This window comes from Alternaria dauci, chromosome 1, assembly GCF_042100115.1.
Source record: "Alternaria dauci strain A2016 chromosome 1, whole genome shotgun sequence".
NCBI lineage: Eukaryota > Fungi > Ascomycota > Dothideomycetes > Pleosporales > Pleosporaceae > Alternaria > Alternaria dauci.
The window spans coordinates 4188415-4208660 of NC_091272.1; the positions used below are offsets into that span (position 1 = coordinate 4188415).

The 20246-nt window shown below is 52.5% G+C and overlaps 5 protein-coding genes across 5 annotated transcripts; 1 reads left to right on the forward strand and 4 right to left on the reverse strand.

Annotated features, from left to right (window-relative positions):
- Positions 1 to 313: 313 nt before the first annotated feature.
- Positions 314 to 1474, reverse strand: ACET3X_001306 (uncharacterized protein; the record flags this gene model as incomplete). Its single annotated transcript, XM_069446583.1, has 2 exons — positions 314 to 838; positions 1244 to 1474. 2 exons carry the CDS (start codon positions 1472 to 1474, stop codon positions 314 to 316), a joined length of 756 nt encoding a protein of 251 aa, XP_069311548.1.
- A 943-nt stretch (positions 1475 to 2417) lies between these two features.
- ACET3X_001307 (uncharacterized protein) lies at positions 2418 to 5739 on the reverse strand. Its single transcript, XM_069446584.1, has 4 exons — positions 5577 to 5739; positions 4727 to 5386; positions 4111 to 4676; positions 2418 to 3956 (listed from the first exon to the last, which is right to left on the reverse strand). Exons 1-4 carry the CDS (start codon positions 5646 to 5648, stop codon positions 3689 to 3691), a joined length of 1566 nt encoding a protein of 521 aa, XP_069311549.1. The 5' UTR covers positions 5649 to 5739; the 3' UTR covers positions 2418 to 3688.
- Positions 5740 to 5969: 230 nt separating this feature from the next.
- On the reverse strand, positions 5970 to 7058 carry ACET3X_001308 (uncharacterized protein; the record flags this gene model as incomplete). The annotated part of the gene is made up of 1 exon (XM_069446585.1): positions 5970 to 7058. One exon carries the CDS (start codon positions 7056 to 7058, stop codon positions 5970 to 5972), a length of 1089 nt encoding a protein of 362 aa, XP_069311550.1.
- Positions 7059 to 7344: 286 nt separating this feature from the next.
- Positions 7345 to 8186, forward strand: ACET3X_001309 (uncharacterized protein; the record flags this gene model as incomplete). The annotated part of the gene is made up of 2 exons (XM_069446586.1): positions 7345 to 7427; positions 7487 to 8186. The coding sequence occupies 2 exons, from the start codon at positions 7345 to 7347 to the stop codon at positions 8184 to 8186; spliced, it is 783 nt and encodes a 260-aa protein (XP_069311551.1).
- Positions 8187 to 17197: 9011 nt separating this feature from the next.
- Positions 17198 to 20111, reverse strand: ACET3X_001310 (uncharacterized protein). Its single transcript, XM_069446587.1, has one exon. The coding sequence runs from the start codon at positions 19915 to 19917 to the stop codon at positions 17236 to 17238; it is 2682 nt and encodes an 893-aa protein (XP_069311552.1). The 5' UTR covers positions 19918 to 20111; the 3' UTR covers positions 17198 to 17235.
- Between the last annotated feature and the right edge of the window lie 135 nt (positions 20112 to 20246).

Genomic DNA, 20246 nt, shown 5'->3' on the forward strand with positions numbered 1-20246 from the left:
TATCGCAGGACACTGTAATAAGAGCTGGCCGATACGGCGCAGTGAAAACGCCCATGGCCAGGATATGCAACTTATTCGCCGCATACGGGCCACGCCACCTAAAAGAAGAGAAGGAGGCCGTTGAAGATCACGGAGGGATGCCGAAGTGTTCAATCCGTCCATCTTCGAGTATCCGTGTCGTGTCGTTGTATAGGGGATTAAAAAGGGTGTTAGGTAAAGTCTTGCAATAAAAGAGTGTAAGAAAGGCGAAAAGCGTGCTTTTGTACGTCTGGTACTAGGAAGTTGGATGCTGGGGTTGATAATGATCAACTGCTTAGACAAAGTAAGCGAGGGCGGCGACACCAGCCACAAAGGCAGCCAGGGGCTTGGCGGAGCTAGCGGCGCCAGTGTACTCGGGGTAACTGGGGGTGGTAGTCGAAGGAACATGGTTGGTGGCTGAAGAGGCAGGAGGTGTGGCCTTGTAAGAGGATGAAGGACCGGGAACGATGACGCTGTTAGATGCCTCGGGAATAGGGACAGGTTCGGTGGCGATAGGAGGAACGACAGGGTAGGTGGAGGTCTCATGTACATAATCGCCTGTAGAAGCCCAAGTGCAAGGAGTAGACGACTCTTCTGGCACTTCAGGCGTGTAGCTTGGTGGTGGGACTACAACGGTAGAGTAGATGGTCGTCTCATCTGGCACGTAGGGGGTTGAACTTGGAGATGGCACAGTAAAGGTCTCGGTCTCGGGGCAAGGAGTGGACGACGATTCAGGTACTTCCGGTGTGTAACTTGGTGGAGGGACCACGGTGGTAGTAGAGACCTCAGGGGTCGAGCTGGGGGGCGGTACGGTGATAGTCTGGGTATCAGGGCATGGGGTGCTAGAAGACTCAACGTCAGGAGGAGTGTAGGTAGATGTGACAGCTGGGGGTGTGCTAGAGTATTCGACCGGAGGAGTGTAGGTAGATGTGAAAACCGGAGGAGTATAGGTGGATGTAACACTCGGGGGTGTGCTAGTCGCCTCGCAGGGTGTGCTGGAGGACTCAACAGGAGGGGTGTAGGTGGAAGTGACAGCTGGAGAGGTGCTTGTCTCTTCACATGGCGTGCTGGAAGATTCAACCGGGGGAGTATAGGTCGAAGTGACAGCTGGAGGAGTATAGGTCGATGTAACACTTGGAGGGGTGCTAGAAGACTCGACGGGAGGCGTATAGGTTGAAGTAACAACCGGGGGAGTGTAAGCTGATGAAGATGGGACCGGAGGCACAGTGCTTGAGAACTCCGGGATGGTGCTGCTATCTTCATCACAAGGAGTGCTAGCCGCCTCGTGAGGGTGTCCTCTGTGTCCTCCGTATCCTCCGTATCCACTAGGCTTTACGCCCTTGGACTCTCCGCCCCAGGATCCAAAATGGAACTTGGGCCCACCGTAGCCACCTCCACGATGGGGAGCAGCGTAGACAGCGCCCGCAAGGGCCATCATCGCGAACGAGTATCTCATTTTGATTTGAATGGGGAGTTCTTGTTTGTATCGAAGATGGTGAAGACGGAGGTACGAAATAGAAGTGACAAAGCAACCGTAGCGAAAGAGCTGCTGTAGAAGCGATTGAAGGCTTACTAGAACTTGGATGGGAAGATAGATGAGACTTAGGGAGAAAGCAACTTAATATACCCATTAGGAGAGGCGGAATCTCCGCAATCTACCAGCCTTCTGCTTTGCCATACCCATAGAAAGCCACGGCAAGGTCACATCCACGCGCGACGGTGGAGGGGCCCCGAAGTCGTTCTCCACAATCATGCGAGTGGGATTTAGTTCCAAATCTCCACGAGTCCATCGCGATTGTAACGTCGATCATACCGCGGAACGAGGCCCCTCTAGAGTGGAACACATGTCTGGAAACGCTCCCCAACCGAGTTCGCCCTAGCAACCGGCCAACAATTTCTGGAATCAGCCTATGGCTGCATTGCAATTTTTCAGGATGCATGAGCCTTACCAGAATGATTTGTGCAGTGATGTTTGGAAGAACGTGGCGTCCAATATGGGTTGGCAGCATTAGAGGTTGGAACTCACAGTTGTACCCCAGCCACCATAACAAAGATTAACTACAGTAGCAGTGACATCACGCAGACTGGAAATAGGATAGCTCGCCGGCTACAAAATCAAGCCCTGTGATACTGGTCTCCAAATCGTGTCTCCGTATCTTCTGGTACCATTCGGTAAGACAAAGCTCATGATATGGGTCTGGATTTGGACAATCGACCTGCATTGCGCGGAGTAAGTGCCGCTGAGGCATTGTTGGTTTATCCCTCGCGAGCTACGAGCTGTGCATACATGGGCAGGCTCGATATGATAGCGCCAAAAATCGAAATTCTGGATGTTGCTGACATTATTGTTTAGCATTATAGCAAATTCTAGAGTTCCTTTCCGTTATTGTTCAGAGACTGTCAAGTAAATATTTGCGCACTGTGGAAAGGATCCAATACACAATTCCCCAACCTCCGCTGAGGCTGGAACTACGCAAACTACAATATGCGCTTCTTCGTACACAAGAAGGGCTCAGGCATGGCAAGAATATCTTTGTGCATTGCGTAAACCGTTTCCCATGTTCATGCCACCCGTGGAAGCAGTGTGGCCGGTCTCAATAGTTTTGGCTGTTGAACCAGCCATCGCGAGTAGCTGAGAGTGGCTGCAGATACATGTATTGACAACCAGTGAGTCCCTACGTTGTAAGTTCTCCAGCGCAACGTGGTTGGCGGACTCCCTGGAGGCTGGTAGTGTCCCAGCAGGCTTTCGTAACGTTCGCTTGCCTCCACTACCCCGCAGTGCTCCAGCCAGTATCTGCGGTCTCACAGTGCACGATTGTGACACCGTTGTGGCCCAGAGTTCATTTTCCCGTTGCCGTGAGGATTCAATCGCGCGTCAACTTAAAACTTGTCGATGGTTCCTGCTGCAGCTGCCGCCGTTGTTTTGCAGTGGGCTGAGAAGTGATCGCGGCAGACCTGGAATCAGTTTTGCTGGCAGGACGAACAAGAGCTGCCGCATACTCCGGCATCGCCGCTTATTGGCGCTTCGTGCAAGCGGCTGCAATACTCACGTGTGCACAACGTTAAACGGCAAGCTCCACCACCCTGCACAAGCGTGGTCAGAACAAATCTTCCCAATATCACCAGATCTTCTCTTGGCCTATCAGCAGATCATGATCTCGCTCCGAGCCTATCCTGATTCTAGATTGTGATCAAGAACTAGATACTGGAAGTGCGGGGCCTGCTATCCGTTGCCCTGGCGATCTACCCTTGCCTGAAGTCCTCGAAGTAACGAAGCACGTTGTATGACGATCGATACACCTGAGAGAGTACAGCAATATTTTCCGAGGACTCTCTGGGGCTAATCGAGGATGCTTCCCCCTCACTAGGTTCCTCCAACTACCGCTAGCCGTACCTCAACATCCGTGAGATCTCAGAGTCGCTCGATGATTGATAGTCTCCCAAAGCCCTGGGTCGAACTTTAACGAGCCCTGTGCGAGTAGTGCAGGCGGTATCACACGCTGTTTGTGTAGCAGTGGTGTTACTGAAATCCGACATCGTAGATTGAACGGGTGTGGCTGACTGATCATACACAATGTGTTTGTTGAGGCTGGTGGCAGACCCGCTGTAACTTCCACGAAGCCGCTGTGCATCAGATTTGCAAAAGTACGCCAAGTCTAGTACAGCTTGACTAGTCGTCGTCATCACTTTCTGAGCCGCTATCCCAGCCTTCGTCGTACTCCTCTGCAAGAACTTGTAAGCCGTTACAAAGGGCTTCCTTTTCTTCGATACCCATCATTCGCTTGACGATCTGCTCGACTGCTCGGATCTGATCAGCAACAGCGGTACTCGTCGTGAGCCCAGTGTGTACAGCGAGTTTAGTGGAATGACCGGATCCTATGTTCAGTATTGACTGAGGAAAGCTGTCAAGTAGAGGGAATAGTAACGGTGCGGCAAACCTGAACCGTATTAGCATATGTATAATCTCTGACGTCTTACCCTGACTCTGTGATGGACTTGAGACTAGCATCGCAGCCGCGAGAAGGGGTCAACCAGTTGCAGGCCTGTCCAGATCCGACAAAGTGTGGTATGGTACAAAATGCAGACACTCACCTCTGCAATGCTGGACCACTGTCGAACCTGTCATGAGGATCACGTTCGTTATCTTGAGACAGAACCCACTCTCCACGAGAAGCCTCCGCCCGTCCAAAAACATGCTCTTTCTTTCCTTTCCTGGTAGCTGTCCTATAGTCGCGACTGAAGGTATCAATGTCGAAATTACTTAGATGATCGTCGCTCTCACTAGTCTGCCTGGACGTCATGGAACCAACTTTCTCTGCTTGTTCAGCTTCATCCAAAGCTTTGTCTGACAAAAAGTCTGGATCTGCAAAGCTCATCTCGAGTTTCGCTATGCGTCGTTTTCCTGTACTGTTGATAGTGTTTTCCAGGTCCTGGAGCGTGCCTCGTCCGCCCAAAGATGCTCTCAACCGTGAGGATATGGTCATGCTCTCCAGACCGACGACTTGCAAAGCTGCAATGTGCCAGGGCGACGTCGTGTCCAATGACAAATAACCTGGTAGTTTGGCGGGACTGTTTGACATTGGCACATATACTGATGATTGCTCGCCCAGCACTTGGAGCGATCGTGCGGAATTCGCAATTTGTTGTAAACGTTTTTCCTAGGGTATTTTAGTTATTCGCTGTTTCAAGATGTTGAGTGGTAACCTACCCGAGGAGTCGTAGTACTAGCGCCGTGATCACCCAAACCCCATGTCCAGATGCTCATCTTTCCATACTCGTCCCTCAATCTTTCGAGCCAACCTGACGCCCAACCTCCCCAAGCATCGTCAACACCTGTGAAGATTTGCAGTCCCTGGATACCATCGCATTCTTCGACGAATGGCCGCAGGTCTCTGTCAACTAGATCGACTTCTCTCTCAAGCTTCTCGAAAAGGTCCATGCCGACGTCCCAGCTCTCAAAAGGCATGAGCTTGTCGTTGACGTCAAACTCGGACAGTTGTACGATCGATTTTGGATGATAGTAGACACGGCTATAGTCTGACCAGTACCGGACGGATGATGTACTGAGTGGAGGAGGATCCAGACCGGCATCAAGGTGCTCCTGGTAAGCGGACTGTGGAATAGTCTCGGCTGCACGCTGGACAATAGGTTTGGACGGCCAAACTCCGTTCTGGTCTAGTATGCTTCTGTCGTCTTCGGCCTCGTACAGCGCATTGATTTTTCTCATACTGCCAAAAGCACCTTTGAGGTCGTATATGAGGGTTCTCGGTGTGAAAGTGTCGGATCCATCTGGGGCAACACCTGGCCTGAAAAGTATATCATGGTTGATGGGCGACTCGGGCTCAGGTGGATATGTGAAGTAGGACTCCTATGACGATGTCAGGTTGAGCGTCACAAGCAGTTTGGTACGATGAGTCAAGAGACGGAAATGTATGGCGACCAGAACAGTAGACGGAAGAGGACAGTGTATGTAGAAGAAAGTGCGAGCTCGATAGTTGCAGCACTAGAAGCCAGCGCACAACTGACAATCGATGGGATGCCAAGACTTCGCGACTTACCTGTGTATTCCAGAAGTGAGTGCCTAGGTAGTTGCTTTGCTTGCCGAACTGTAAAGTCACGATTTCGTGCATGGTGGCGAAAGCGCGTGAACGAATTATACGGTCGCTTGGATAAACGATGAGTTAGTGTTGGTGTGAGCGAGCGAGATGAGATAAGTGTCGACGGTGTTGATGGAGGTAAAAGATGATTGGTGAGGTCAAGTTCTGCTTCTGCCCCGCACGTGGACACGCGACAAGGAGAGAACGCCTCCACTACAGCAGTGACGCTCCATTGCTGCTTACACAGGCCCGAGATGACATAATCCAAGTAAACGTTCGCGTACGGCGTAAGAAAATGTTGTGGTTGATTTGATTCGATTAGCCTACAAACACTCGGTGATTGCATAGATCATCTTAACCCATAAGCTGCAGCTGATCAGTTGGCGGCCATCTGGTCTGCGCAAAGCTCAAACATCGCTTGATGCTCTGCAGATACTTCCTTGTCATCTCGTCACTCATGATATGCGCCGCATTTTTGTCGCTTTCATGGAGCTTCTCTCGCGCACTTCTCTCGTGAATGCCCACCATGGTGACACCGATGGGCCATGCCGCCTTGCCAATACTGAGACGTAGATATCCATCGTTGGCGTCGACGTATCTTCGCTCCTGGGCAGCGTGCACAATCTCTACAACGGGCTCAACGATGCTGTCTGGAAGATCGAACTTTTCCAGCTTCTTAAACAGGGGTCGCATGTTCTCACGCGCTTGTACCATGGCTGCATAGGCCTGCTTGCCTTGATAACTCTCTTTGACTTCGGGATCTCGGCGTAGGAGCGTGAGGTCCCATTCTTTCAGCACCATGGTAAAGTAGCTCGCTAGTTGCCTGAAGAGGAATTCACGGCCTTGCTTGTCCTTGGGAACCTGGGGATTGACCTTCATGTCCTTCTCGGGTACTAGTTGTAGTGTTGTGGGTATCGGACCGTCCGTCATGATGGCTGCCAGGCTGTCTGCGCCTACGCGCTTCTTGTACCGCTTTAGACGTTGTTTGTGTGTCTCGCCGAATAGCCGCGCTGGTTCCTCGAGGGCTCTCAGCTTCGCGACCAGCTCTTCGTCTTTGATGTCTTCCTCTTCGGGAACTGGTGTACCGTCTCCTTCGCCTTCCTTCTTCTTGGGCGGAAGATCAGGAAGTCCCAGTCGCCTTCGCCGCTGCCTTTCTTCCGCCTCTTCCTCTTCTTCTCTTATGCGTCTTGACTCTTCGGCCATGCGCATTCGCTTTTCCCGGCGCTCAGCTTCTCTTTCGGCCTCGTCCTCTTCAGCTTTGCGCTTCTTCTCTAGCCGTTCTCGGCGCGCCTTTTCCGCAGCTTCTTGCTCGGCGATGTATGCGGCCTGCCGTTGGGCTTCGATCTCGCTGCGCTTAAGGTACTTTTTCTCGTTTGACTCGGCGGGCGGCGCTGTGTCTTTGCCCTTCTTGATGTGAGCGGACATCAACTTTGCAAAGTCCATGTTTGCGACTGCAATGACCGGTGTCTGATATGGGTTGACGTGTCGAGGATGGGTGAGTGATGGTTGCGACACGGGCATTCACCTGGGCTGCAGGGTACTTGCCGAAGAATGGCGCTAGTGGGAGCTCTCCACGTCGCGCTCCTTCACCTAAACTCTCCAACAAAACCTCCGCATTCCGCGCCTGACGTCACACTGTCGCGAAAGTTCCAGGACATTGTCGCAGTCTTCCTAAGAATATCCTATCATATCGGCTATTTTGGCTGCCTACGAGGCTGTGTAGCTCGCCATGGCTGCTCCCGCGAAGATTGACCGTCAAACAACAACGCCCTTCCTCTTGCGTCTTTTCTTCAAACAGGGCTCATTCCACAGGTAGGTCCTTCTGTGTTCATTCCGTCATATGAAGCGACCAATGCCCTGACAAACCAAAGGCTAGACGAGTTCGACCCAGCACTACCACGTCTTCCAAGAAACGTTCAAATCTACACATGGCAGAGCTGTAGTCTGCGCGAACTATGCACGCTACTCCTCAGCGCAGTACCAACACTACTGCCACAACCGTATGTCGGATCGCGTATCGCATTTCGACTCGTATACCCAGACATTCAAGGCTCCAGCCGGCCAGACTCACCAGGACGCTTCATATCACGAGACATAGGCTCGGTCATTGTAGGCGCGCCATCACGGAATGAGGACACGGACATGGTAGGCGCCGACGGTGAGAGTGCCGCAGAGGCACTCAAGCAGCTCGACGGTGACCCAGACAAGACATTGGCGGACGTCAGGTTCATGATAGGCGACTATGTAGCATGCGCTATACTCCCACCACTACCCGACGGCAGTGTACCGGCTGCTCCTCCGCCGCTATCTGGACCGGGCAGGGGACCCTCAGGACCCTATGGGCGGGGGCGCGAGAATGGCTTTGGTGGACGGGGCGACTATGGCGGCTTTGGCAGAGGGGGCAGAGGAGGTGGAGGTAGATTCGATGACGGCAGACTAGGTAGAGGCGTACCATTTGGTGAATGGAGGAGGGGCGAAGCGCCACCAGAGCGAGAGCCAGGCTTCGGAAGAGGAAGGGGGCGAGGGGAAGATGACTGGCACGATCGAGGCAGAGGCAGAGGACGGTGGTAGGAAACAATCTCCGTCGTGACTTCACAGCATCCTTGACGCGACTCGAAAGAAAATATTGGAGCTGCATGGCCCAACGGCTATGCGAGACGTGGGGACATCCTTTGAAACGCGTGAGTGGTTGTAAATGCTCTCAAGACTCAGAGCTGATACTGATCCCGAGGAAGGTAGTGCAAATCCATCCAGATCTCAACATTCCAAATCTTTGGGCTACCGCCAGACTTTGAGCGCCTCCCTATCTTCCTACTTCTTACTCTGAATCGCCCCGGTGCATTCTCATTTCAAGCCAAATCTCTCGACATACTTCCATTACAAGAATCACGCCAGGGTAGCAGGGCAGTCGCGCCTTGGATAATCTTTCTCGGCTGGTGAATGTGGAGACGACTCAAGACCGATACCGCGAGAAGACCTTGAATATGCATCCCGTAAATAGACATGCGTCTGGTCCTGGCGCACTACTCACACAACGTCTTTCGGCCCCAACATGACATCCGCGCTCTATTGAAATCATGTCCCTGCATGGCGACGTCGTTCACGCCATCCCGCAAGTGATAGTAAAAATGGCAATATTGACGCGCTGCAGAGCTGAGATGGTGTGTTGGACTTCATGGTCAAGGACAATAACGTGTGGAGGCGAAGCAAGCGGCGTTAGGTGTGTATAGACACGTGGGGTAGCAGGTGCAAGAGAAAGGGACAACGAACGTCATCCCACATCAAGAGAAAGACTTAGCTGCATTGTCAAGCTGGAATTAATGGCTTGCCAGATATTCCCGTTCAAGAGGCCAGGAATTCCAAGTTGCACAGTCCACCTGGGCAACTTTTGGCGCAAGATAAAAGTCTGGAAGATCACATGACTACACGGTTGGTGGCGATTGGGCAGGCACTACCGACATTCCACCAACAAGTTTGCTCGGGCCGCTGAATGTTTGACTGCCCACCTGCATGCGTCGCATGCAGGGTTTTGCAAACGTCCACACAAGGCCTTTGTTCTGTCGTCAGAGATGCGTCTATCGGCCGCTCTTCTGCAAGCGGGAGATGTTGATCAGGCGATCCGCCTGTACGCCAGATGTGTGAAGGAAGCATGCAGGATCGTTGGCTCGCTAGAGGTTAGACGCCGTACACGACGGCCTGTCGACACAGTCCTGCGGCAGACCCGGCATTCACAGCGGAAGCTATCGTTAGTGGGAGCTTGGCTAGCATGCAGAGTGCGTCAAAGAAGAGATGGTGGTTCGATGAAAGAGGGACATGGATGTTACACCGCATGTCGCGCAAGACGCTGACTGCCAGTCAGTACAAGCTAGTGGTGTGTATGACCCATGTACAGACATGGGCAGATGCTTCAGATGCAGAGTCTCAATCCTAACAAAAAAGGGCCTTGGGCTGGGGCTGGGGCACAGACAGACTCAGGTAACGGAGATTGGGTTGACAGATCCGATTCGATTGAATCTCGATCCAACTCGGCCATGCAAGAGCTTAGACCTTGCCGCATCAACCCCAGCGCATGCTTGAGGCTCAGTCTATATTGGAAGATGTGCGCGTACCCAATCGTCACTCTCATGTTGTTCGAGACTCATCGAGAAGGCTTGCATACTGAGTGAAGCCGTTGTATGCAAAGGCATGAATGACTTCTGGCTACGGTCGGTACCTGCCTAATCCCGCATGGCCGGCATCCTCCCTGTCTGGACCCGGGCGAAATGGTGAACGGGTAGTTTATCGGATGAACGCTGGCCAATTATCACCAGACGTTGTTCCGATTGCATCATGGAGGGATTGACGGTGGGGAAGTAGATCATCTGCCAGCAGGTAGCGCAGAAATGCGGTCAGTTCAGATTGGGAAAGATCGATGGCTGTGCAGGTCATCTCTTTGACGCATTGTAGAGGGGTCTGAGAGAACCCTGCACGTCTACCGCAAAAGCGGATGTGCTTGTGGGGGGTATCTTTTCAAACAATCGAAAGACATGTTCGCTTACCTTCTTTCCGCATTTCACTTTTGCATCTCTAGTAGGCAAGGCGTCGTAGACTTGCATTGCTTGTCTGATATGCATAGAGAGCAGTTTCTTTATGGGTTGAGTTGCGGCATCAAGACCTTTTTCTTGCTCTTACCTAATCGCTTTCACCGACTCAAGTTTATGCGTTTCGTTCTCGAAAAGCCTCCCTGGCTCGAGATCTCCATGCCTGCATGTCCCACGCTATGAAGACGCTGATATCTTCGTAGACCTGGATATATGGTTTCCATTCCTACAAGCGTATTCTAGAAGGACAAGGCAAAGCGCATCCAACTATTCTAGGACCAAAATAGCTGGCGTAAAATTCCAAGCCGCAATCAGAATAGGCATTGATGCGGGTGAATCCTCGGGTCCTAATCTGAAAAAGGTTGCTGCGCCGGAAACTGGCTTACCGTGCCACTCTCTCGTTAGCTTGTTCAAGCGCTGAGGCGCGCGGAAAGTTGTTATGGCTTCCTATACGTCAACCCAGAACGGCATCCAACCTACGAATTACAAAGCGGTATCTTTCTTTGGCCACGACTATGCTCTTGGACCCCATGATGTTATTCTGGTGGATGTGCCGCTCCAACGCAGTCTCAAGGTTGAGGCTGCCTAGGTGGTGGACTGCAGATCCGAATCGATCACAATCTCGCTTTGCCGGATGCGGAAAAAAAGAATATCGGTGTAAAGTCTGCAGTCTCGATTGTCATTCCTCCGTGGTCAGATTACATCTGAGCATCTGCAATCGTTCAATGTTACGACACTGACGTTTGCATCTAGGACACCCTCGTTGGAAAGCCATCCTTTGGTCATGGTCAGTGCGCACAATACCAGATTCTAGGCAGTCCACTTTGGCTCCCCTTGACGCTTTGAAGCATCGTTCCCTACATGGTATAATCTTGGCTGCCATGCCATGTACGTTTTGGTACACCCATTGATGAACTGCAAAAGCCGGCCTACACCAAACAGCCCCCTCCCAATGCTTAGCGAGCTGGGCGTTCGCTATGCCCTGCCCTCGAGGCTGTGTGTGATTGGTGTGGGTAGCCCCAATATTTTTTCTACGAAGACAAGTGATTGGCGGTATCTGACCTTCTGACCGATGTACGTGCCTTCCATGCATGTTCGATCTAGAAAGTTGTGCTTACCTTCATGCATTAGCGTGTAGTCGGGTCAAATTGCCATGGCCTTTGTGGATCGCCATGCGACAAGTACTCCACCTCGGTATTGGAGACCGAGCAGCGGGTAGTGAGGAGTTAGCGGCGTTATGCAAGTTCCCCCGGTTAGCAGATAGACACAGCCAAACTTTCACTACAGACCTTTGTCCTCGTTTTCCATACGCGCGATATACGTGAAAGTCACAGGAGCTGTGGGTGATGTGATATTCTATAAAATTCTACTGTCATTCAAGGACGTGTAAGTACAAAAGTAATTCTATAAACAACACTTCACGAAAGGAGATGGTACAGAAACATGCCGAAGCACAGTGATGACTTGCCTCCCCAGCGCCAGATAACCCAAGAAATCGATATACAACATTCGAGCAAAGAATCATGTCCGCATCGTGCTCATTGGTACCATTTCTACTCAATGCTTCGACTTGATCTGCTTTGTACGAGTGTTCTGTAACTTCATCTTGAGACGTTTCACAAGCAGCTTCTCCTTGGGACCGAGAATGGCCTTCAACTGGAGAAGCGTCATCTTTTCGTTCTTGCCGCTTCTTCCGCCTCGGTCCAAATGTGTCCAGTAATGGTCGCGAAGATTATCTCCCCTCGAGAAAGGCCTGAGACACACTTTGCAAAAGTGGTTTCTCACATCGCCATGGACAGTTCTGACGTGGCGTCGAAGATGTTCCGGGCGCACGAATCTACCCGAGCATGGGTTGCCAGAATGATTCTTGTCCTCCAGAGGACATACGTAGGGCCTCGGTTCCGAAGCAGTTGAAAACGAGCATGCCATATCACTCCACTTCCCTAGCTTCATGACACTGGAGTTTGCTCCAGAACCCCGGGAGTTGGAACTTGAGGATTTGTGGGATGAGTCATCATCATCGCTTTCAGATTCCTCAGACTCTGAGTCACTGTCCATGTCACTGTCCTCGGAATGCTTGACCAAGTCCTGCTTTAATGGTGCTAAGTCGACATTCTCAGGAGTTGAGTATTGAATCGATGCAGGGTATGAGACGTAAGGCGTTGCCACTGAGGGGCCAACTTGTGGAAGGTAACTTTGGACCGGCTGCAGCTGCAGTTGGTTGCAGACCGGACCGTCGTGGTAGGGCAACGGGAATTGTTGCGAGCCCCATGTGTTGATATCGGGGTAGCTAGGTCTCCAGATAGGCTCTGGCTCTCCAGACCAAGCCTCATGGCTAGATGAAGAACGGACGTGTCGAAAAGCTGGCGCGTCCGCTTGGTTGTACATAGCCATGCCGGTATAAGGCGGCGTAGGCACGCTCTCAGTGTGGCTAATCGACGAACTTGTCGACACTGGGCTACCGCAATGCGGTTCGACAAGTATCCAAGGATCAAATGCATCTACCGAGGCGCTCAAAGATCGTGTAGTTGTGGGTTCCTGAGGGTAGGGATGGGTGTATGATTGTTCGTCGAACGATCTGTGGCCAGGTTTTGACGTGATGGGTTCATGTGAGTCACATCTCGAAAGATGGTGTGAGCCAGGATAACCCACCGCGTATTGGTGGGGGCTTGAGGTAAAAGATTGGACTCGTCGTTGTTCCATCATGGTGAAGTGATGCTAGATTTCAGTCAGCGGTGATTGTAAGCGTCGACTAGGCGCACATACTATGTGTATGATATACACACTTGGAAAGGAGCGTAGGAATAAGAGAATGGTCTATAGCACAAGACTTTGTAGATCTGAGATCTGGAGTTGATCGTTACATTGACCGGAACACACCAACGTAATATAGATCAGATGCAATAGTGAGCCAGAAACCATGCCACACCCTCCGAGGATCATGTCGGTGGGTCCCGTCAGCACACGAAAGAATGCTAACGATTCGAAGGATCCGGCACCTTGGTACCTGAGCGACTTGGCGTGCCAGCATGCATGCCGCTTTGGCTGCATGCACAGCCTGACCGCGAACAAACAACGGGCGGCTCGAACAGACATGAATGACCTGTTAATATGCAGCACAGCCAAATACTGGGGTCATGCACAGATCTGGCTTTGTTAGGCGATGGGAGTTTTGCAGGCATGTACCCTGGTCTCCAAGTCCCTATTGACGCTGCTGATGCATGACTTCTCAGTCAATGCCGTTGTTTCGGCCGTCTTTCTAGCAGGTACTTGCAACCGACGTAGTTTCTGACCGGCATCTCGTAAATTCTCTCCAACAAGCGGTAGGGGCCTAATCCTTCTGTGGAGCACGACGATCCGCCTGATCAGGGTCTCGATGTGGATATGGTGCGTCTGCTTGATGGCGTCTGCTCAACCGACGTTACGTGGGACAGCTGCTAACCTAGTCGGCTCTGTGCTTTGACGTGTGGCAAAGATGGTTCGACCGCCAGAGCGTGGATGTTGTGTACGGCTAACCGTACTAGGCACTGAGGAATGAAGAAGATCTGTGACTAAGATAGTAGTTTTGGGTCTGGCAGCCACCTAACGGCTGCAGCAGGATGCGCCGTTGTCGCTTAAGCACCAGGGAAGATGAACCTTGACTTCGTGCATATCGAAGGCCGTGCCCAACCCAAGCTCTTTGATGCTGCGCTGAACTCGTTTCAAAGGCCCCTACTACAGCCACACGTACTATTTGCAACTCCAACCATTCTAGATGATGTCAGAAACCAATAATCATTGTGTTATTCGACATCCGTGGTCACCGTATCAATGACTAGCCATTCATGTTGCAGTGCTAGTAGATTTCTCATACCTTACTTTAGCTCGAATGGTAGTTGGTGATTGCGATGAGAAGCATGTTGGGTTTCCGAAATATGTGGACCTCGTGAATCGGTTCTAGCCAGAAGGGTAGCCGCGGAACCACAAGTGCTCTGGTGGCATGGGGTATGTATGTGGAGACAATTCATAGAAAACGTTATACAGCTTGAATCACTGTGATCCTAATTTGATGTGGCAGCGGGATGTTGCGTGAGCTTGAACATCTCCACCACTCTGCTAATCTGGTTGGAATCATCGCTATCTCGCATAAGGTGACGATACGATGCGACTGGTAATGCGGCACGGTCTGGGAGGGTTCACCATCGTGGCGAAGATCGTTACGAGTCAGTAGTCGATCAACATGTTACAAGCCGACCTTGGTTGCATCTCAAGCTGTTGAAGCCAATCAAGCGACCTACTGGCCGCTTTTCCCTTGAGCTACGACATAGGATCAAGGCTCGTGGCGTATGTTATAAGAATATCGGACTGACCGAGTGCATTTAGGTCATGGATGTGGTCCTTCTAGATCATGGCTACCGAAAGCTACTAGAGTGTGACCAGCTAGTCAAACTACATGGACTGTGAGTGCGGGAGGACTAGACGCTTGGGCATGACGACTGATGCTAGTAGTCGTGTCGACGGGCCAATACCAAGATGGTAATATCGAGCGAACTCGAAAGGTTGGTCTGTGGGGAAGCGCGTGCCGCGAGTATGGAGACCTCCGGCAGGCTCTCCAATAGGGGGCCGCAGGATGGGTTGTGAAAAGCCCGCATTTCTGACGGAAGCAGATTGTCGAATGGCTTGAATGGCCTGTTTTCGAGAAGACCATGCGTTGTCAGCCACTCACAGCCGCGCGGGCACAGGATATTCACAGAGGCGCGGCTCTTGGACTGGCTTTCGCAAGAAGCGGCAACCGCTCGATTGGTCACCTAACGCCACGCATGAACCAGGTCATCACGTGTGTATGATACGTTGGATCTGATCTGTGCGTATGAAAAGTTTTCGTAAGACTCATCATGCATAAACAGAATATTGCAACTGAGCTGTTAATCATCGCGTCCCCAGTAGACGTGACGAGACGGTATTGCTGTTTGACGCTAACGGGAATTACTCGAGGTAAAGACGCTGAAGGACTGGATAGTATGATGCAGCTGGGATCTAGTTGCGGTAAGGCCATGTTCGGCTATACCTTCCAAGGGGCGTCTTGCTAATTACAGCATGCCTCAACTGTAAACCATCATATGGCGTGTCTTTGGAGTTAAGCGTGGCCGGGCGGTCCGTCGATAAGACAGGGTTCCGCTGTGGTAGCGATTTCAAATTGTTGAAGTGCATATTGCGCTGTGAATCTCGAGCAATGGCTGGATATTGAACATTAGTTCAGAATCGATACCGAAGAAAGGAATGCTTGGTACTGTGGTCAAAAGAGTGAGAGGCACTTTCGGAATAACGCTGAATCCTGGCGTGTATACATGCCCTACCTAGGTATGGAGTGGAGAAAGTGTCCAAGTTTTGTGCCGGAAGACTCAGTCACTGGCTTTCAGCGATCAGCCACGACTCGCCAGTAAGGCGTCACCACCTTTGGGTACAGGGTTGCGAGTCCTGAGCTGTAGCCGAAACCATGACCTTGCACACCCCCGCGCGGTCGGACTTGCCGGGATTAACGGAATGGAGAAACGTATTTCTTGGTGCCGCATCCCCGACACAACATTCTTATCCCCGCTGCGTGTCATCGCTTGGCCGCCCAGTTGAATGAGGTGGTGATGTGATGTGATGGTCAGAGCTGCATACGCGCGCTTAGATGGAGGATCGCGACTTTGTCAAGAATCTGAGCCCGAAATCTCGCTTCGCTGCAGCAAACCTGACTTGGATGGAAATGATCTCAGTTACGGCTGCTGTTACTTCTTGGATCCAGATGGAGTAGACGGAGCGATTGGCGACATGATTGAAGATGAGGGAGAAGACGGAGATGCCAAACGAGATTAGCGGAGTACGAGGGTACGGTACCAGTAGGGCTGATCACGCCAAGTCTACTAACCGGTAACAGAAAGGTCTTCTTTCGACGCCACAAGCCAGCTGCACCCCATGGAAAGTCAGTCAATCTCACCGGCTGATGTGCGTCTCTGATCACGTTTCGTCACACATCATTTACGCCCTAGAACGCTACGGAACTCCGTAGCGTTCCATGCCTATGTGATGATTTTCGCACCAAACTGCGAGATTTCGCACCAAAGGGCACGGTTAAACGACATGTCGTTTGTACCCTCTTGTAGGAGGACAGCTGCTTGTCAACGAGAGGTCTTTGCCATCTCGTAGACTTCCAGTTTCACGGACATTGTGGAAGGAGTAGCGCGAGATGACCCCTCGCCTGGAGCGACAGCACCAATACCTTCACTCTACGTCCGTTATTCCAGACTTGATTCCACGCTCATCACTCGTCAACGTTCTCATGAAAAATACCTCCTCGCAACGGAATGGACTCAACATCATGGACATCTGGATTTCAGAAACTACATTTCTTGCTTCCCACATAGAATCGAAGCAGTCATACCCAGCACTAATCTATAAAAGCATTAAATGGTCACTGCAAACACTTATGGCAGCCAACAGCAGAGCAAGATTATCGCAAGTCTTCGCAGCCTTAGCACCATGACAAAGATTCAGTGTTGGAAAAGTCCAACCATGGAAAAGCGATGCCCAGATACGGATAGGCGCCCACATGGTGGCACATGCCTATCATCGAAATACGAATTCGATCCGAACTCAACTTCGGAATGCCACCATGGCCCGTACCGCTGCGTCGCCTGCAGCCGTTCCGCCCTCACGTACGCTTACCGATCACAACGCGAACCGTTACGACCGAGTGGATAGGACCGAGAAAAGGGCCGGCGGAAGCACAACGGAAAGCGCCCGGTGGGAAAGACGGATAGCTTAGCGAGGGCTGTCGCGATTCTGATTGCGCCTTTGCCCAGGAACGCTTTGTCGCTACAATATCGGAACTGCCGTGTTGGGGCTGATCCGATTTAAAGTTTAGTTTGATCGGTCTGATGATGCCCAAAATAATCGAACAATCGGAGATTGTAAAGCTTTGTAGCCCAGAGAAGACGAATGAATAGCGCACAATCGGATTGATTGATTGGATCTCGTGAAATATCTAGGTACAACGTAAAAATCTCCACAAATGCTCATCGCGCTCCAGGTCCTAGTCCAACCCCGCTCCGCCTCGCCTGGATGACAGCATGAAGACACCGCCCTACAGCTTCCAAGTCACCCAAAAGTGTAACATGCCCACGGTCGCTAGACACGACCCCACCTCTAACGACACTGTACCCCTTGGGCACCATCGCTGCGCGAGCGAGAACAACACCATCACCACTCGCAAATGCAAGTTCGTCGTACACATCCGCGCGTTTTATAGCTTCCCGGCTTTCTACTTTCGCGCCGTAAACTGTCGGTGTGGACTTGCCATAAATGAGCGCGATGGGCGGGTATGAGTTTGACATTTCGTGTTCGGGTCGGTGGTCTAGTTCTTGTTTGAAAGCCTTGACTTCGGCGAGCGTTCGTGTAAGATACTGTATCGCTTTGTCGTAAGGAATCGTAACGTCGGTGGCGGGATTTGGATCTTTGGATGTCTCAAGGTTGTGTTCATGGCCCATTTGCGGGCCCATGCCTGCTTGCTCCGCGCTTCCTTCTGTGACGTTGTTGGCGACGTTACGAGCCACATCCGTGGCGTCCCTCGCAGTGCTACTTTTGCGAGCGGGAAAGGTGGGCAGTGCCGAGGAGACGGCGTTCATCAGGCCACTAACGCTGAAGTTGCTATCTTTGGGTTGCTCAGGGCGAGGCAAAGGCGCTGCTATGCACGGAGAAAGGCGGTGTTCCTTCCATGTATTGACGTCAAAAAAGTCTACGGGGTACTCTTCCTTGGTGCGCTTGTTAATGAAGCACTTGCCGTCTAGGGGCAGAAGAGCGAATGATGTTCTGATGCTGAAGTTCACTTGGGCTGTGAGCACGCGTGAAGAAAAGAGGACGTCGTCGCCATTGCGGAAAGGGCCAAGGATATTCACGCAGCGTTGAGGCACACCAGCATATACGACACCAGCTACTAGATCCGGACGCTGATTGATAACGTGACGAGTGATCAAGCCCCCCAGCGAGTGTGCCACAACAATTGCACCTCGTTTCTCAGGAGGAACACCTGGCTGATTGCAGGGCAGTGACTCTAGAAACTGTATCATCCGCCGGCTCAGGAAGTGCGGCGAAAGCCGCCAGTCATAACCGTAGTTGTGGACCCTAAGCTTACCGTCTCTTACGTTGTCACAGGCATTCAGACGCTTGAAAAGACGCTTGGCGATGTCGACAGGGCCAATGTGGGTCAGCATGCCACTTGGTATGATGCTTTCCTCCATGCGCTCGTCGGCATCGGGGTCTAAAGGCACTTCCAAGTCTACTTTACGCAGATTCAGTCCGACTTTGATAGGCACCCAAAGCTGCCGGTGGGGTGGCTCTGCTGAGCGCAGGATAGACCCCCGATAACCTCCTAGGATGACCAAGTCACCCTCGAGCTCCTGCAGCGCTTGTGTGAAGTATGGATGCGACTCATTGTCGGCGTCTCCGCCCTTTGACGGCAGACGCTTCCTCCTCATCGAGTCGCGACGCGATGCCGATGCGGGCACGCCTGTGCGGGGGTTGGCCATTTGCGGGGCAACATCGTCGGTTTCGCGTGGTTTGGACGTAGTGCTGGCGTTGCGGCTCCTGAACATTTCGGCACTAGAGGTCAAGTTGAAGTTTGGAAACGAAGGGCTGGGCAGTTTGAAGTTGGAGTCTGCCCAGCTGTCTCGAAGGGCCTTCAGCCTACTGTTGACCTGCTCTTGAACACTTTCGAAGCGCGTGTCGTCGCCGAGAGAAGATGCAAAAGATCGGGTGCGGTATACGAGCAAGGAGCCCTCGGAGTTGGACCGCCGCAGCTTGGGCGTCGGTCGCTCGCTCGGCACCTGGAGTGATGGGGCGATGGTGGAACTGCTGTCGTCGCTGAACTCGCGCTGAGGGATTGGGGCGGTACTGGGCTGTTGTGGAATCCGAACGAGGCTTCTTGATGTGCCATTGGACTCTGCCGGCGTGGAGTGGTGGGCGCCGTCTCGCTGTGGTATCTCGCGAGGCGGAGCGCCGCTAGCAAAGGTATCTCTCCTCCGTCGGTCCAAGGTGCGTGGCTTCTCAGTATCGAGCGACAATGCCGACAAACTCGGGAGGGAAAAGTGGAGGTCCTTGTAGGTCTTGGTGATGGACGTGGGGAGGCTAAAGGGCATGTACTTGCGCACCGTGTCACCCATGGAGCCGCTCGACGATGCCCGCCGCCGCCCGCTCTGGAGGGTGTCGCGGAGTATGGATCGGTGGTCGCCCGCCTTGTCCTTCTGGAACGTCTTCGGACCTGCTCGCCACGGCGAGGGAAGTCTCGTTCGGGCGCCGCATTGTCGCTCGCGGTCGTCATTGCTCGATGTCTGCGTCGGCTTTGGCCTCACGTCAGCCTTCTGCACATGTTTCGTCGGCTCAGTGCTCGGTGTCGCCTTGTTCAGTTCCGGTGTCGAATCGGTGGCCTCTTGCCAGCCATCGAAGAAGGCGCCGTCTTCTGTTTCGTCCAGGGCTGCGGCTTTTTCCGCTGCCGGCGTTTTGGGCGACGTCAGACGCGTCTGCTGCTTTCCTATGCTGACTCCGATGGCTGACTGTGCCGTCTCCAGCTCAAATGCCCGTTCTTCCGGCGATTCGTCTTCGGACGGTGTGAGGTCATCGTCGACAATGGACGCGAATTGAATGTCGGCAAGGGCACTCTGGCGACGTGCATGCGTCGCCGAGGCAGCAGATGTCTCTGCCATGGCAATCTGGCTGGAATAATAGAGGATAGGTGTATGGGCAGCAAAAGTGGCCCCGAAGTTGGCCTGCCATGTTTACGGTACTTGCTCCTCCGTAGTGTGGCAGTGTCAGCTTTCCGCCCAGTGCCGGAAGCAGCGACAGCCATGGCTATCCATCCCAGCGACGCGGCCCAGCTTCATTCTCGATCCCCGTCGACGGACGAGCGACGGTCAACTGTAGTCGCAACGGTACAATGACGGCAAGCGCCATGTATTTAATGACAGTGACAAGCGTCACGTCAAGATGCGTCGATCCCGTCCGCCCAGCCACCAGCCACACAGCCACGCGCCAC

Bases quoted from the DNA above. Each gene is read 5' to 3' on its own strand.
- ACET3X_001307 (XM_069446584.1), bottom strand. From the start codon at position 5,648: ATGCACGAAATCGTGACTTTACAGTTCGGCAAGCAAAGCAACTACCTA. The intron at 5,387-5,576 runs GTAAGTCGCGAA...ACATCGTCATAG, and splicing joins CTCACTTCTGGAATACACAG to GAGTCCTACTTCACATATCC. The intron at 3,957-4,110 runs GTGAGTGTCTGC...AATACGGTTCAG, and splicing joins AGTGGTCCAGCATTGCAGAG to GTTTGCCGCACCGTTACTAT.
- ACET3X_001310 (XM_069446587.1), bottom strand. From the start codon at position 19,917: ATGGCAGAGACATCTGCTGCCTCGGCGACGCATGCACGTCGCCAGAGT.